The sequence below is a fragment of the Phalacrocorax carbo genome, chromosome 7 (assembly GCF_963921805.1).
Source record: "Phalacrocorax carbo chromosome 7, bPhaCar2.1, whole genome shotgun sequence".
Taxonomy (NCBI): domain Eukaryota; kingdom Metazoa; phylum Chordata; class Aves; order Suliformes; family Phalacrocoracidae; genus Phalacrocorax; species Phalacrocorax carbo.
The window spans coordinates 31,304,007-31,319,740 of NC_087519.1; the positions used below are offsets into that span (position 1 = coordinate 31,304,007).

General features: G+C 37.3%; 1 protein-coding gene across 9 annotated transcripts in view; it reads right to left on the reverse strand.

Moving 5' to 3' along the window:
- PIK3CB (phosphatidylinositol-4,5-bisphosphate 3-kinase catalytic subunit beta) overlaps positions 1-15,734 on the reverse strand; it is a 105,515-nt gene that overhangs the window by 43,265 nt on the left and 46,516 nt on the right. For 7 of the 9 annotated variants that reach the window (XM_064457331.1, XM_064457325.1, XM_064457326.1 and 4 more), the window contains 2 exons: positions 3,621-3,803; positions 570-795 (listed from right to left, as the gene is read on the reverse strand). In XM_064457331.1, coding sequence (XP_064313401.1) covers positions 570-795; positions 3,621-3,773 — 379 coding nt within the window. In that variant the 5' untranslated portion in view covers positions 3,774-3,803. Of the gene's footprint in view, positions 1-569; positions 796-3,620; positions 3,804-6,667; positions 6,753-15,734 lie in introns of all 9 variants that reach the window. The other 2 variants (XM_064457327.1, XM_064457330.1) reach the window with 1 other exon arrangement.

Consider the following 15,734-nt stretch of genomic DNA (forward strand, 5'->3'; position numbering starts at 1 on the left):
AGCTGAAAATTCTGAAATAACATCAAGAACAAGTTACTGTGAAACCTTTAAAAATAGCTTTTCTTTGTTTGCTGAAAATCAGTGCCACAATTGAGAGCAAAAACAAGAATCAAATTGTTAACCAACTCAGAAACCATGTATAACACCACCATAATAATTTCTAGTTCCTTCTGTGTATCCAGTTTGCTGTTAGGTTATTTATAACACTCTTCAGGGAATACGCTTAGTAATATTATATATTTTCCCCTCATCTAGTAAGATAAAATTTGCTCTTGATTGATGTAGTAATACAATACAGTGCCGAAATACAATACAGAAGTAGCTTTCAACAACTTTCAAATGTTTCATCTTGAGTATTTAAATTATTTTAAACTGCATCAGTATTAGTTTAAGAAAGGGAAATTCTGTCAGGGAAATACTTAATTTATAGTTGGTTTGTTGTTGTGGAGTTTTTTGGGGGGTTATTTTTGTTTGTTTTTTTAAAGATTTTTTTCCACTGTTACCTGCCCAAGACCCTCACGCAAAACCAAATTTATCCTCATTTAAAAAAAATAATTAGGTGTAATTACCTTTGCCTATAAGGACACCTATCTTGGAATCCAACTTTTCTCCTGGATCACAATTCCTTGTCACTAGTTTAAGGACAGGAAGAAAGGGTCTAACATCACAAAGTCTCCGTGTTTCATCCTCTAATTCTTCATGTACAGCAGTCTGATTCACACATGAGAACATGTAAGAGTCAATCTCCATGAGGAGATGAAAGAGTGGATAGGCATGCGCCTGCTTCCATAACAGCTGCAAAGAAAAGAAAACAAGAAAGCATGGACATATCTTACAGCACTGAAGGTAACATTAATTTCCATTTATGTTCCCAGAAGAATACAAGAGTAACATGTTTGCTAACTTGGTTAATTTCTATCACTATATATCATTATATATTTACTTTGTCTTGTTTGTAGTCTCTATCTTGAGCTTATTTTTAAGCAACAACTTGTGTGCACAAATATCCCGGGGGTAAAAAACATACAGGGACAAGAACTATGAGGCAATGAGAGAAGGGCAGCACTAACCCTCATCCTGATGCTTATCCTGGTATTGACCCAATATAGTCTTATTTGCCATAAAGTTATTGTAGTGTCATCCACAGTCCTGCAACAAAGCACTCACTGATTTTGGAGGCAGATGTTCTTGACACCGAGCAGCAAACTGTCACTCTCCTCTATCCATTCCTATAGCTTCTTGTCAAAAAACTTCTCCCTCAAGACACTTCTATACTTGGTTTTTCCAGTAATTATTGTAGCATATAGACAACAAGTTCCCACTATGGAACTAATTCCTCAATAAAAAATTCCCTGTTGTCTGGAGAAGCTTAAAATAAATTTATTTGTAAATTACTGGCAGGCCACTAAGACATACAAGTCACCCACAGAACACTAAAAAATGCTTAACTGAATACTTAAGTAGCAGATTACACCTTAAGTAACACCAATATATCAGATCCTTAGGAGAAATCAAAACTAGAAGTTAAGAGCCCTCCCAACCTAAATATTATTCAAATCTTCATCTGTGAGTATATTTTTGTCCTAATTTTAAAAGTTACATTTTATAGATTTGTTTCTGAAATGTCTTTTGAAAGAGAACCTGAAGAATCAGTAATGCAATGGCAAAAATCTCTTCTCAGATAATCGAAGCTGAACTGAACTCCTTTTGCCAAACTGAACATCCCAGCATATATTTCATAGATTTGTACAATGAATTCTGCCTTCCAGAAATGTATTCCAGTATATTTCACCTAGTTGAGTGAGAGCTAAATCCAGCAACTACCTTCAGTGTAGAGCAAAAATTCCAACTTCAAAGGTATCAAACGACTAAATCTATTAGTGCCTCTGTGTTCTTCTCCAATAACTATTTATTAAAAATCTGTACCTTTTTTTTTTTCCTCCTGAGTTGTCTAACTTCAGTTTCCAGCTACTGGTACTTATTGTATCCCTTAATGACTATAAAATTTAAAAAGCAATTAAGTCCCTGAAACTGACTTCCACTGAATGCAGCCATTTGCCATCACCCAAAGCACTGGCCTGGTAGAATTATGGAGTCTACAGAAATGAAAAATTCTTCAGCCCTCAAATAATCGGTTATTTTTCCTCTGTTCTCTTATTTCAATCTCAACCGTTTAATGTACAAGATAAACTCCTTATATATGCTCTAACATCCTCTATACATCCAAAGGTCTACAAATTAGGGCTTGTCACACTGGCATGGTGGGAGCAAAGCTACCCATCCAGTATGTCAAAGTTTTCATTTTTGTTTTGTTTTTAAATACAGTGATTTCCATGATAGACTTACATAAGGTAGGTATGGTCAACATTCCTTTTCTTTGAAAAACATTATCAACAGAACCTGTTTATAGCATGTTAAGTTTCAATGTGTCACAATCATCAAGAAAACCAGACAGCTTTGGTTCAAGTCCTTTACTGTTGTCACTTACACACTTATTTAAATTCTTTATCAGTTGAAATCACTATCACCTATTCCATTATTTTACCTACCAACTAACCTCTAGTTGCCCAGGTAACCCTTTTACTAAAACAACAATTACATTTTTCCAGTCTGAATTATTTCAAGTATTTTGGTAAAGCACAAAACTTATTTCTTGGATCACTTCAATTTCTAGTGGCACTCTCATTTCTTCTAAAATACTAAGCGACCCACCGTATTTTAAAAAAAAAAACAACAAACACAACAACACACAACCCTTCACTGCCTAGAAAGTTTCAAATTAGAGGAACAATAAATTACATGAAGCTACTACTGATACGAATAAAATAATTTCTAGAAAAAAGTTAATCTTGTCAGATTGAATAGGAATGAAGAAAAATGTACTTATTTACCAGGCAATGCAATGGAATGAGAAATCACACTTCTTTATTTTCTTTTAGAAGTTTATTATGTTTAAGGAGCAGATTACTTGGTGTTGTAATTCACCCACTAACTACTTCCAAAGTAACTTGTCTAAATGCCCTCACATGGCCATTATGTGATGAAAGGTCAGTAGATTATTCTTTAATATTTGTGGTTATTTCCTTACATGCACCCCTTTCTTCAATTTGAGTATTCCCTCACTTAAGTGATGCCCTAACAAGGCACTTGTACACAACCTTTAAGAAGTGGCATACATAGTTTTAAAGGCATCCATCTTTGGTGTCAGTCAAAAGCCGCTGGAGCACAATCTGTTACTTTTATATTAAAAATCAAATTAGACACAACGTCTCCTGTTCCCACGCTAATCAGAGAAATGTTAAATAAACACAATGTGTTACCAATGTGTTAAAAAAAGGTTGGGATGTAGCAATACAGTAAATATAGAGCTATTAGAATCTCTGCTGAAGTGTGACCATCAGCAAAAGGTAGTTTCTGCAAACCTTGCCATCTGCCCAAAAACATTCCAAACCCCCAGACACATATACGTCTTAATCTGCTATGCACATGCCTTCAATACATGATTTTTTTATGCCTACCCAAATTCATTACTTGATTTGCAAAAAGGCACATCAAAATCAGAAACAGCACTCATTCCAAATACAAGTTAACATTTCAGTTAATTGACCATTTGGTATTACCTGTTTAATATGAGATATGGTGGCATCTCGAGGGACATCCAGGTTGATGTAGATTCCAGTGGGCAACAGGAAGTCCACAGATATTGAGGCATCAGCACCAATCTGTGAATCCACTGCCCAGATGTCCAGGCTGTCTGTCACGGCAGGAGGCATTATGGAATCTCAATATCATAACCACATGGCCTTAGGAGGGGGGAAGAAAAAAAAAGGGGGGGGGGGGAGAAATCAGTATGCGTAACCTTCTATAATAAGACACACGTTTTAAAGCCTTTGGAAAGTTTACATAAGCCTGCTTGTACAGCCTAGCTTGCAAGTCTGGGGTCTCAGATGCCAGTACTGCAAACACGTAATCATAGTTTTACTCATTAATTCCATTTAGCATAATAAAAGTGCCCGCCTGCTAAAGCACTACTGTTGAATGTTTATATCATCAAGTAATAAGAGAAAAAACTAATTAGAGATTAGCTAAAACAAAGTTAGAAATTAATTTGAGATTTTCTCTAAAACTATTTACCTGCATAAAATACAATCCAAGTAAACTTCTTGGATGAAGCATGGCAATATTTAACATGATAACACATGAACAATTTAATAATTTTCTTTCTGCAAATTTCCTGTTAGTTGTCCACAAATGTGACAAGAGTGACACTCAACTTGAAAGTCTATACTAATATCAGGAAAATCATCTTCAACACCATCAGAAAGTGACATTTTCCACTAAAGACATTTATCTCAATTACTCTCACCCATGAAGAAAGATCACCTCCGCTGAATTCAACCAACTGTGTAAACTACATCCACTGCAGGGTAGGGGGAAGCCCTTTGTGTGACCTACTTTAACTCACTACACTGGCTTCCTAACTACCTGTCCTCCTTATTTCATGACATTTTTACTTACCACCAGTTTTTCTGACCTTCCAAGTCTTATCTTTTGATTACTACTCTTTGAAGATGTGTTTTCCCCTCAATCATTATTCACTAAATAATTCACAAAAAAGTATTTACCTTCCTCTTCATCCAGACAACGCTCTTGTGGATGGGAAGTGCTGTAGAACACTTCTTCAATAAAGACAAGTTACCCCTACTCCCTTCTAATTCTTGTTGGATATCATGAGATGTGGGAAATCACTATTCGTAAAAAAATAAGCTAGAACATACAACTCCACTAATATTACAGCTTTCCACTACTTCTATCACTCCTTCCTTTCTTTTCTAGATCCCCTCCCTGCTCTCAAATCAGGCCTGTTCTGTGTAACTGAAGGTATTTCCCCTACTACAGCACTAGCAGAAAAAGCAGGATGTAACCAATACACTGGGCTGCTGTTCTTCATACGTCACAGAGCAGGTTCAAACATGCTCACTGGCAAATGAAAAAAAAAATTAAAAAAAATTAGCACAACAGCCTTCTGAAATCAAGTCACCACTGCTGACTACGTTGCTAAAAAGCCAGTTTGACACACAAAATTTTCCCCCTTTGGTAAGACACCAGGCAAAATCCATTATCAAAACGTAATCCTTTCTACAGGTGCTAAACCTACAAAGGTATACCTAAATACAAGATTGCTTAAATTGGTCGCCTACGGAATTGCAGATAATTATCATGCTGTGCAAACTTTCCAAATATATATGCATTTTTGAATACAGCTTTTCAATCCCAAAGTACTTTATTGCTATTTTACCCCAAAAAAGCAACCAGGAAATCTTTTTATAATGCACTATAGTTGAACATGCCACAGAACTCCAGGAGATCAACTACACCATAAGAAAGGTGTTTCGTTCCCCTCCTTCTCCAGCTTACTTTTTTTCTTGATAAAACAGCTTAGTTTGGGAAAAGCCCTACCACCAGCTACTAAATCCAAACTTTATAATGTGCAGGAGTTAACGCTTCATTTATAGCGAGTGAAATTTGTTTGAAATTCCTACTACAGAAACTCAACTCTTCAAAATTGGTAGGCTTTTAAACCAAGCAGTTCATTGTCATTTGCATCACACTGTCCTTAACTGACAGCAGAAATACAGAAGTGGTACTTCAGAAAGTCTCTTTGTAATCCCTCACTTCATACAGACAGCTTGCAATGAAATAAATAAACAAGGAAGAAAGCATAGGGGAAAGTCGAATGTGCCTACAATGGATAATAGAATATGCCAGCAGCGCAAAAATCAACTACTACAGAAGCTCACCTTTTAACTCACAAACAAGCTGTCAATATTTTGTACACACTACAAAGGGCCATTCAGCACTAACTTCTACTGATCACCACTGTTAAACAAATAGTACCACTTAAATCATCACTAAAATATCCACAGTCCAACTCTGCCTTATTCCTCAGTGTTGGTTTCTATCCCTCCAGCTACTATAAATACATAAAATGGCTCATCAGAAGCCATTTATCAGGAGATAAATTTTATCAGGAGATAAAAATCTCCAGCAGAAAAAGGTGGTTGGCTAGAAAGCCCTGAAGTCTCCTAAAGCTTACCAGCCACCAGTTGAATGGCAAATCCAACACCCGCCTGGAGCCCAGCTAAATACTCAAAGCAGTTATTTGGTACCACAGCCGTGCTACTATCAGCTTGCCAGTTCAAAGCTGCCTTAGATATGAGACAACAAACTTAGGTGTCACCTCTAACTGCCATGTAAATACACTGAGTAATGAGACTTGAGTAATTTCAAAACCTTTCCATTCACCCTTAGCAAAGTTGTGATGACCCACTCAAGCATAGCTGCTGCCAACACATTTTGTTACCACACTAAATATGTAGATCACTTAATATTTTGCTTGTACTAGATAAAAATATAGTAGTATGTTAATTAACAGCAAACAAAAAACCCTCCGGCTTTCAGAAAGCATAAATACATAAGGAAAAATAGTTTTCCTCATTAGAAGCAACAGTCAGGGAGCTCCTATGATCACCCTTATCAAATAATAGTTCATCATCATCAGGTCCTCATTCCCCAAACAAATCCACTATAGTGGACTGCACTGAAACAAAAAGAGAACTGGCAGTATAGACCTGGTGACAATAAATCAGGTATGAAAATATTTTACCTCAATTACCGATCTTTACAAATCCATCGCTTCACTCATCAATAGGTGCGGAAAGTTTTGCATGGTATGTGATCTCTTCAATTGTCTAAAGGAAAGAAATAAAATTTAACCCCACCATACAACACCGACAACACTGTTAGAATAACACAGCACCTACCCAAGGAATCTTCAGAAAATGCATAGTTCATTACCAATCAGTATACGTTCAACAAGATACTATTTCAGTGGGATATTACTTCCTTTCTCCCATCCACCTACTTCTACCCATAAAATCTTGGCTGCAATTTTGTTGTAACTGAAATAGCAGACAGAAAAAAATAATTTGACTTATGTAAAACTAAAGATGTTTCATACTTGGATGCAAACACAGCCTATTTTCAGTTAACTTCTGTGCTCATCATGGTAAAATAAAGCGGTATTGCCATTATAAAACATTAACAGGTAGAGCAGAAAGGGAAACATTAATCTGTTCTATGTAGTTATTTTGTTCATAATTTCTATTTTGATTCTGTGATTAGATCTTTTCTAGTTTCAGCCTCTTTCGGATGTTTTTCCACAACATTTGCAATTGTTGAAACCACTTTAGTGTATCAACAAGACTTGAAAATATTCAAAGAAGCAAGCCTTAAAAATGCCACTACACACCCTATAAGCCAGACACCACAACACAGGGAGTTATAAAGTTCTTGTAAGATACTTGTTTACAATTACGAACTTCCAACACAGATGACGGAATCTTTTAAAATTCCATTTACATATTCAATTAAAAAGACAAGAGCAATCATCACGCCAATCTGAGCGTGCTAGGAAGCTATTCCTGCTTCCATGCACTTACTTAATATTTCCTTCCTCAAGGGAACAGGTTAGTGTCTTTCACAATCAGCACCCAGTTTCCACCAGTAGCTGACATCAGGGGTCAAAAGAGAAGTATCTATACTGAGAATAACACTACTGCCAACATAAGACGGCTGTGAGAATGAGTCATGGGCCAAACTGTACAATGTGTGGTGGCACTAGTGACTAACTAACAATATCACATCTAGTAACTGAAACAAAGGCACAAAGCCATCTGGGTTGGGAGCAATAATGCAAGAGACAACATCCAGCTAAAGGGAAAAAACAACAGTCAAAATAATAAAAAGCTATTTCAGCCTGTTAACATCATAGCTATTCTTGCCTACTGTCACAGTAAAAACAACTTCTCATACAAAGGAAGGAAGTAATTAAAACAGTACTTAATCTTGGCTACTCAAGTATCTAATCAATGATTATTGTAATTTAATAGCAGCAAAGCCTGATACTAAATGCTTTTTTAATTCACAGGTACGTATTATTGATAGACCGCATACAAGCCTTCCCATATAAAGTGTAAACTTGCTCGACCTTTGACTTAACAAATTTCAGATTCATGTGTGTGTACATGTGTGTATATGTAGACAAACACAACATAATCTCAAAACCACTTAATTTGTATTTTACTAGACCAGCGGTTCTGAAAGAGCTGCTTAGACTAATGGAAAGAAATGGAACACACATCGTAGAACATCTGCAGAATGAGAAAAAGAGAAAGAAAATTTAACACTCATCTTTGTGTTTATTTAATGTACACAAGCAAAAAAAAGCCCTATAACAAGGTTTTGCAAAGACAACTGCCTGCAATTTTTCCATCTGTAATCCATACATCTGGTATGTGCACCAAGCATTAAGACTGAAGTAGAACTACTATCGCTACAAGCCATCAACATCTAGATTGTACGCCTCCACACTGTGCCATAATATGGTTTTCATAATACACTTCAAGTGAAGCTGTGCAATGCATTGCCATGCTCACTGATAGCTAGAAGGGAATGCCTGCATCCTCCCTTCTGCTTCCCCTACCCTGGGCTACCCAGTCCTGTTCCCCTGCCCTGCACCCGCTTCAGCACACATCAACTCTCCTCATGAACCATTTCAGCCTATCATCCAGCTGAAATCAATTAGTCTCTTTCATTTATCTAGGTGAATCAGGTCAATGAAGGATCTAGCCAGAGCCTCTGAAAGGAGAAGAATGGAAGCAGGTTCTTCTCTTTTAATCAGCAGTAAGCCTCCAGACTGCATCATACCACTTCAGGTAACTACAGCCTCAAGATGCAGTTTTAAAACTCGCTGAAACTGATGGAAGATCATACAACCCTTCCTGTCAGCAGGATCAGAGTACTGATCCAACTGAGATTTTAGGTATTTCTCTTCTTTAAAGCTAGTTTTCACTCAAAACAGCTTTCTAAGCAGGCACGCTGCACAAACACAGAAAGAAGGTGGTGGTAACACTTAGCTGGGAACAGGGCAGGAGCATCCCTTTCGACAGCAGCCCGAATTTTGAGCAACTTAAGGAACACATGAAATAATAGTTTCATTTGCTTTCAACAGGGAGAAAGAATTCCCAAAGAAAAGACAATTAAAATTCTAAATGCCTCAAGCAAAATTAACACTTCCCACTAACACAGTTTCAGCTAGGTAAAAGGGGAGGAAGTAATCTAGTGAACCATACAGTAAGTTATGTAGATTTTCATCACTGATGGCTTCCATAAATATTCACTTTTCTTGACGCTGCTTAACCAACAGACCACACTGTTGGTGACTGCCTGTTTCACCACAGAGGCAATGTGGGCTTTTTTTTTTTTCCCTTCACTATGGATTCCTGCAGCGGGTGAGAATTTCCTCTGTGAAATCAATGTGAAAGTTACAGAATTTAATTTTCTGTCTCTCCTCTGTATTGTGACCTTGATCACAAGATTATCAAACATTTTAAGCAGGAGAGACCAGCCAACAGACAGTCTCTGAACAGCCTTTGAGAACAGCTATGGGTTCCCAGGTGCAGGGTTCTTCATTGTTGTTTTGTTGTGGTGTTGTGGGGGTGGGGTGGGGGTGTTTTGTTTTGTTTTTTAAAGGACTTACTGTCTCCAGGCAGGCAGAAGACTTTGCTCTAGTGCTAAGAGCCTTATTCTAGAAGCCAACCTCCACCCCTCAACAAAAGTCTATCTCATCATCTAACCAAAGAGACAACTAGGAAAGGGAAAAAAGGAAGAAACTAACAAACCAAAAAAAGGGCTATCAAAAGCAGGCTGCTTCTTCATTGATTCCTAGAAAAGTTTCAAGCAAGGTGATAGTCAAAAGTAAGCTACATGTGCTTTTCTATGAATTGCAGCCCACTCATTTTCTTCTCTAACCAAAGCACCGAATTAGAACCATGCGTGCCTGGGCTACACAGTGCAGGTACAAAAGCAGTCTGTATAAACAATGTAGGCAACAATTCCAGCAACCGTCAGTCACCAGCGGACCACTGGAACATTACATGATATTGACTAACAAAACCCAGGCATTCAGAACATCCAAGAATTACAAGTCTTACCTTTTAGACTAAAGGATCAGTAGGGTTTCAGAAGCTGTGGTTACAAGTTGGGGTTGTGTTCCCTTACTAAGCCATCCACTCAGAAGCTAATCCCACTTTGCTGAGAAGACAGACGAGACCAGTTTGTGGCAAACTCAATTCCATCATGACTACTTCAGGACAAGACAGCACTGAGAGCCCAGAGACCACCCAGCTGCAAAGGCTTCACACCACCGCTGTAAGAGTTGGTGAACTTAGCTTTACCTGCACCAAGTAGTTAACCTGCTCACATAAAGGAATTAAATCCAGGAGGTGCAAATATCTGACATAAAACAGTACTGACCAAGAAGATATGAAGGACAAAGCAAAGCATGGGAGAGATTTCATAAGGTTATGAAATTAAGAGCTGAATAAGAGCATGCTCAGAGAGAGCAAGCCTGTCTGGAGGCACTGCAAAAAATTAAGACTTGGAGTAACAATGCAATGAACTTTCCTTTGAAAAATGATTTATCATATCAGCAAAAGACCTAGACATTAAAAAGTACTCAAATCCACACGGATTGTTATCAACACCCAATATAAATCTGTGTTGGGTAAATTCTTCTAAAACCAACATTCTGAAGAATGCACCAGTTGTGACATTTCACACCACATCATTAAGTTAGGAATTCTCCTTTACTTGTGAAGTCACCACAAATCCCCTAACACTCACCCTTTGAGCTGTATTTTTCTGTTATTAAGACACACCAATGTAATATCAAATGCAACATCCAATCTTTTGTCCTGAAGTATAATAAAAAAGAATACTAATAAAAGAGAAGTAAAAGCAGCTAGAAGGAAGCTGGTAAATATAAACAGCCATATAATACAGTGTTAGAGGAAAATCCTGACACCCTGTTCTCTCTCGTAGCATTTAGTCTCCTGGGCTGCCTCATAGCATCAAGGAAATCTAGTCCTCAGTCAATTTTTTAGAAGAGATATTGTACACCTGAAATTATGTCACCTATCCCTGAAATAGGGTGGGGGGTGGGGAGGGCAGGGGGGAAGAAATCACCTTTGTATGAAGAAGTTTCTTTATGACACCTCTTTCAAACAAGGGCACATTTTAAGGACATGTAAGTATCTACAACCCTTCACATTAAATACAAGCCTGGATTTACTTTTCACTAAAACCATTAATATTTACCTAAAGGACAAATATCAGAAACTAGCTTTTGCATAATCGAAACAAGCTAAGAGCACTCAGCTTATCCAGATTTTTTCTTTGTACAGTAAGTTATTACAACTGTTAAGCACCACATTCAAGACGATCGTAACTCTGATCAATACAGCTTTTTATCTACTGCTTGGTCTGTCATGTGGCAGTCAAGGGGCTAAAAAAGTCTTGCAGCAGTGAAAGCAATTGAAAAGGGACACCCTATCCAGACACACAAGAACAGTGTTTAAACAATATCTTACTGTCCAGAACAGACTAGATGACAATCTGACCACAGTAATTTTCTATGAAATAGCAGCAGCATATCACACAGTTTAAGTAGGAGAAACACTAAGCACTTACACAATATAATCATTGTAATCATTTTTCTAACTACGTAAACATCTACTACTATAAAAAGATGAGCAAGCTATAAAGGAAATATTTGAGGACAAATAAGGGAAAAGAATCTAGCAGCAAAGATGGAAAAGGAGTCAGAATATGCAGGAAGGTTTATGTCCTATGAAACTTAGGAAGCATTTCAAAAAAATCAAAGGAAAAATTTCTCCTCCTTTATACTAGAAAAAATTCTGATTTCTTCTGAAGACTCTGAAGTCAAATATATAGATCAGTGTGCCAGTTCATGGCTCTGTAGAGCTACATTCTCTTCTATTCCTAAAATTGCTAACAAATCCACATCTGTCGCCACAGCCTAAGACAACTGTTCTGCAGTAAATATGCTGGCAGCATTTTCAGAGGGTTGCACAGGACTCCCATTTTGCTGACTTCCACTGTATTTATACTGACTGTAACAGGATCACTTCAAACCCTAGCTTGACTCTCATAAGTCACTGTGTCCTGCATGCAGTTTCACCTTATCTGTAGCTCACTTTGAGGGCAGTCTACAGTCAGAGCAGTGCTGCTACGCTTTTCCCCTTTCTTGGCTGTCCCCCACTGCCCTAGCCACACAATGGAAAAACAACATGAACAAACATTACTAGTTTTCCATCAGCTCAGGGAACGACCTGCCTCACCCTGTGACAAGCAGGCACCATATCTGAAGAAAGGGTGGGGTGAGAACACTGTTGCTACTCTCCGGAAGTAGTCAGAGGGATGAAATTAGGTATAATGTGGAATTGCAACCCAAGTTTTTTTTAAGGGTTTAATGTGACAGAGAAAGCACCTACGCTAAGCATTGCATGTACTACTGAGAACTGTATTTTCTGTTCACTAGACATCACACTTCAGACAGGATCAACAGAGACGTTCTTCTAAAGATGGGCTCTAATGCACTGACAAATCTTGTTGTGTATGGTATTTCATACCATGCGACCAGAATTCCTGTTTTGCCATGAAGAGTGAACTCAAGTCAAGGTTCTGGAGTTCTACAGCTGCATAGGTGAATTTCAATCTAAACTGCTTACAAATTTAAAATGTAAATACAAACAACTTAATTATAAATACAAATGCCTAAATCAGCAAAGCTAAGATTTTTCCATTCCAGGAACATCATGGTTACCTATCTACAATAGCAAAGATTTTAAGAATTCAAGACATCGACAATGTAGCCTGGGAAGTTATTTTTAAAGATCACGTGGTACTATAAATATTTCCCAGCAGTGTCGTTCAACTGCCACATGAGCTGGCCCTATGGAATGGAAAATTAAGTGTCCATTTAGTAAGGATTCCTCCAGAACTCAGAATAAAAATATCACCATTTAGTTTTCTAAAAATATCTATGTATAGAAAACATGAAAGGTCTTATTTAAATGTCATTCCCTCTCAGTGCTCAGACTGGTACCAAGGGTGGTCTCTCGGCTATTCAAGTTTAGATTCTCTCATTCACCTCATGAAATATAACTTAATTTTCCACAAAGAGAATTTACTTAGGTTTTTTTCCCATGGTCCCTGATTATTTTGCCTGTTCACCTTCTGTAGCTTTATTCCTCTGCTGTACCCATAGCATTATGCACTAAGTTTTAAAAACTGAAGCCAGGATTTTAAAACCACAATGGAGTTTCTACTTTAATATTAATGCCTCTAAATTAAAAAGTGGCCCAGTTTTCAAGAAATGCTGAGCACCTGAATTTGCAGTTGACTTCAACAGGACTTAAGAGATATGAAAAAAATGCAAACATGTTAAATGGGTTCAAATTAAAATTTAATTTAATTTTAAGCAACTTTATTTGAACAGATGGTTAGGTTAGATAACCTCTGGTCATTCCTTCTTATGGAAATTATTCTATGATTCAATGAAAATGTAATTTAAAAAGTAGCTGTAAATGAGATTATTGTCTTCAGAAATTTTTTCCTGCAGAACAAGTCTACAGGTAGAGAACAACACGATTAAAATGGTATTCCAGACTTGGAAGTCTTATCAGAGCTGGTTCAGACAATGAGGATAAAAGGAAATTCTTACTCCTTATTACTTTATACTCAGGCAAGTAAACACAGATCCTGCTCCCTCCAAAGGTTATTTGTGATAAACCAAACAAATGCATAAAACTGAAGTCCCAGGCTTCTAACAGACTTCAGACAATTTACAGGCAGCACATCAGTCATAATGAACACAAAGTACAAAACTAAGATAACAGTTTCTCACAGCTAAGTCATGACTATCCTTTGCTCCATCTTGAAAGTACTATATAGGTACATTAAAATATATATATCTACAAATAAGGTGTTTCAGACTACCATTTTGTATTGTACAGCTAAAGTGAGTTGGAGGGAGAAGAAAAACTTCTTTTATATTTAAATGCTACTGTCTGAAATTGTCTTAAGAAGCATTTGATCACTGGATCACCCTGAAGCTGGGGCCACTGCAAGAAAACATCCACTTTCAGCTCAGCGGAATCTAGTTCGGCATGATAAAGACAGGAGACAATATAAAGAAATGGAAGATGACAGCATATTAGAAGAGCACTGTCATGTAAGTAACAGTTAATTTGACACCTTGACCAACAGAGTCAGGGAGACAAGAAGGAGAACAGCTCAAATGAAGCAAAAAGCCCAGTCAGATAATTCAGTATCCTATGTCAATTGGGCTGTGAGAACCTATCTGGTACATTCACCTTTAGGAAAATTTGTAAACAGCTCTCAGATTTTAGCAAGTTTTAAATAGCAGCAAGCAGAGGGGCACCTGACATGACGACTAATGAATTCTGTCTAGCACACTCCAGGATAATAAGATGAGACTAAAGATTTGGGAGAAGATTAGACCTGGTTAGTTCACAACCTAGACAATTCACTTTTGATAATCCAGATCACTGTAGATATTTCATGTACTAGGGGAAGGTTAGCATGAAATGTTAGGATATGTTTAGTTCTAATATTAAAAAAAGATTCTAGTAAACATTTAAATGATAGGATGCTCACTATTTAAAAAAACCAAACAAACCAAGCTTAACACAAGAGATTAACAGAGCTGGCACATGGGAAGAAAGAGGTCTGGACCATCAGACTGTAGGGGAAAGGAAGAGAAAGAGCTGAACCTTAACCCAGAACAGAGATGTCATTTTAACACAGGTGAGTCAGACAGTTTCCTGCAATGCTGCATAACTGCTTGTGCCAGCGAAGTGAAGATGTAAATAGAAGCAAGATGAGTAGTGGAGGAAGAGTGACAGTTTCTTCCAGCCCCAGGGCCGGCTTGCCCGGTTCCTAAGCTCATTTTTTAAAATGTATGTACAACTACAGCCTAAACGGCTGGCTTTAAAACAACTCAAGCTATTATTCAAAAGACTATATAATGTGCCTGTCATGAATCTGAAAAGATGCATTAATAATTGTGCTTTTATTGATTCATGGTAGTAAGTAAACTGTAGGGTCCCCATCCCTCCCCCACCCCCATTGCTCTACAAGAATTTTACAAGAATTCTTAATAGTCTAACAAAAAAACTAGGAAATACTAAATCAGTACTAGCTCTGTCCTCTGTTTTTTTCTTGCCTGTTCTACAACTGAGAGTAATTGCTTGTTCAACTATAAACAGCAAGGAAAGGAGGAGTAAACGTTCCACTTACAAGACATTTAAATATATAAATGGTTAATATTTCCTCTCCTTTTCAATGGTACAAATGGACCTAGACCATCAAATTTCACCAGCAGCCAACTGTTTCCCATCCAGCTATTAAAATGTCACATCTCTAAACTATGAGCTAGATGACTTCCTACTATAAAAAAAGTTGAGACCAGAAATTGAGGTTTTCCTATATATAGATACCTTCACACAGGGGCTAAAAGATTAATTTTTCAATTATTTCTGATATTTCAATCAAAACCGCTAGGAAAGAGGGTTATTCTCCAGCAGACAGATTGTATGCATCTAGAAAGAGAGGCAAAAGTGAAACTATTAAAAACAGTGGAAAATTAATTAGGAGTAAAATTTTTCTGCTAAAAGGAAGGCACGCGGACCCAAACACAGAGCTATCTCATAAGCAGATGGTGTTTAAGTCTCACATACAGAGATGCCACGGATACTAAAAGTTAGAAAGATACTCTTTAAGGGAAA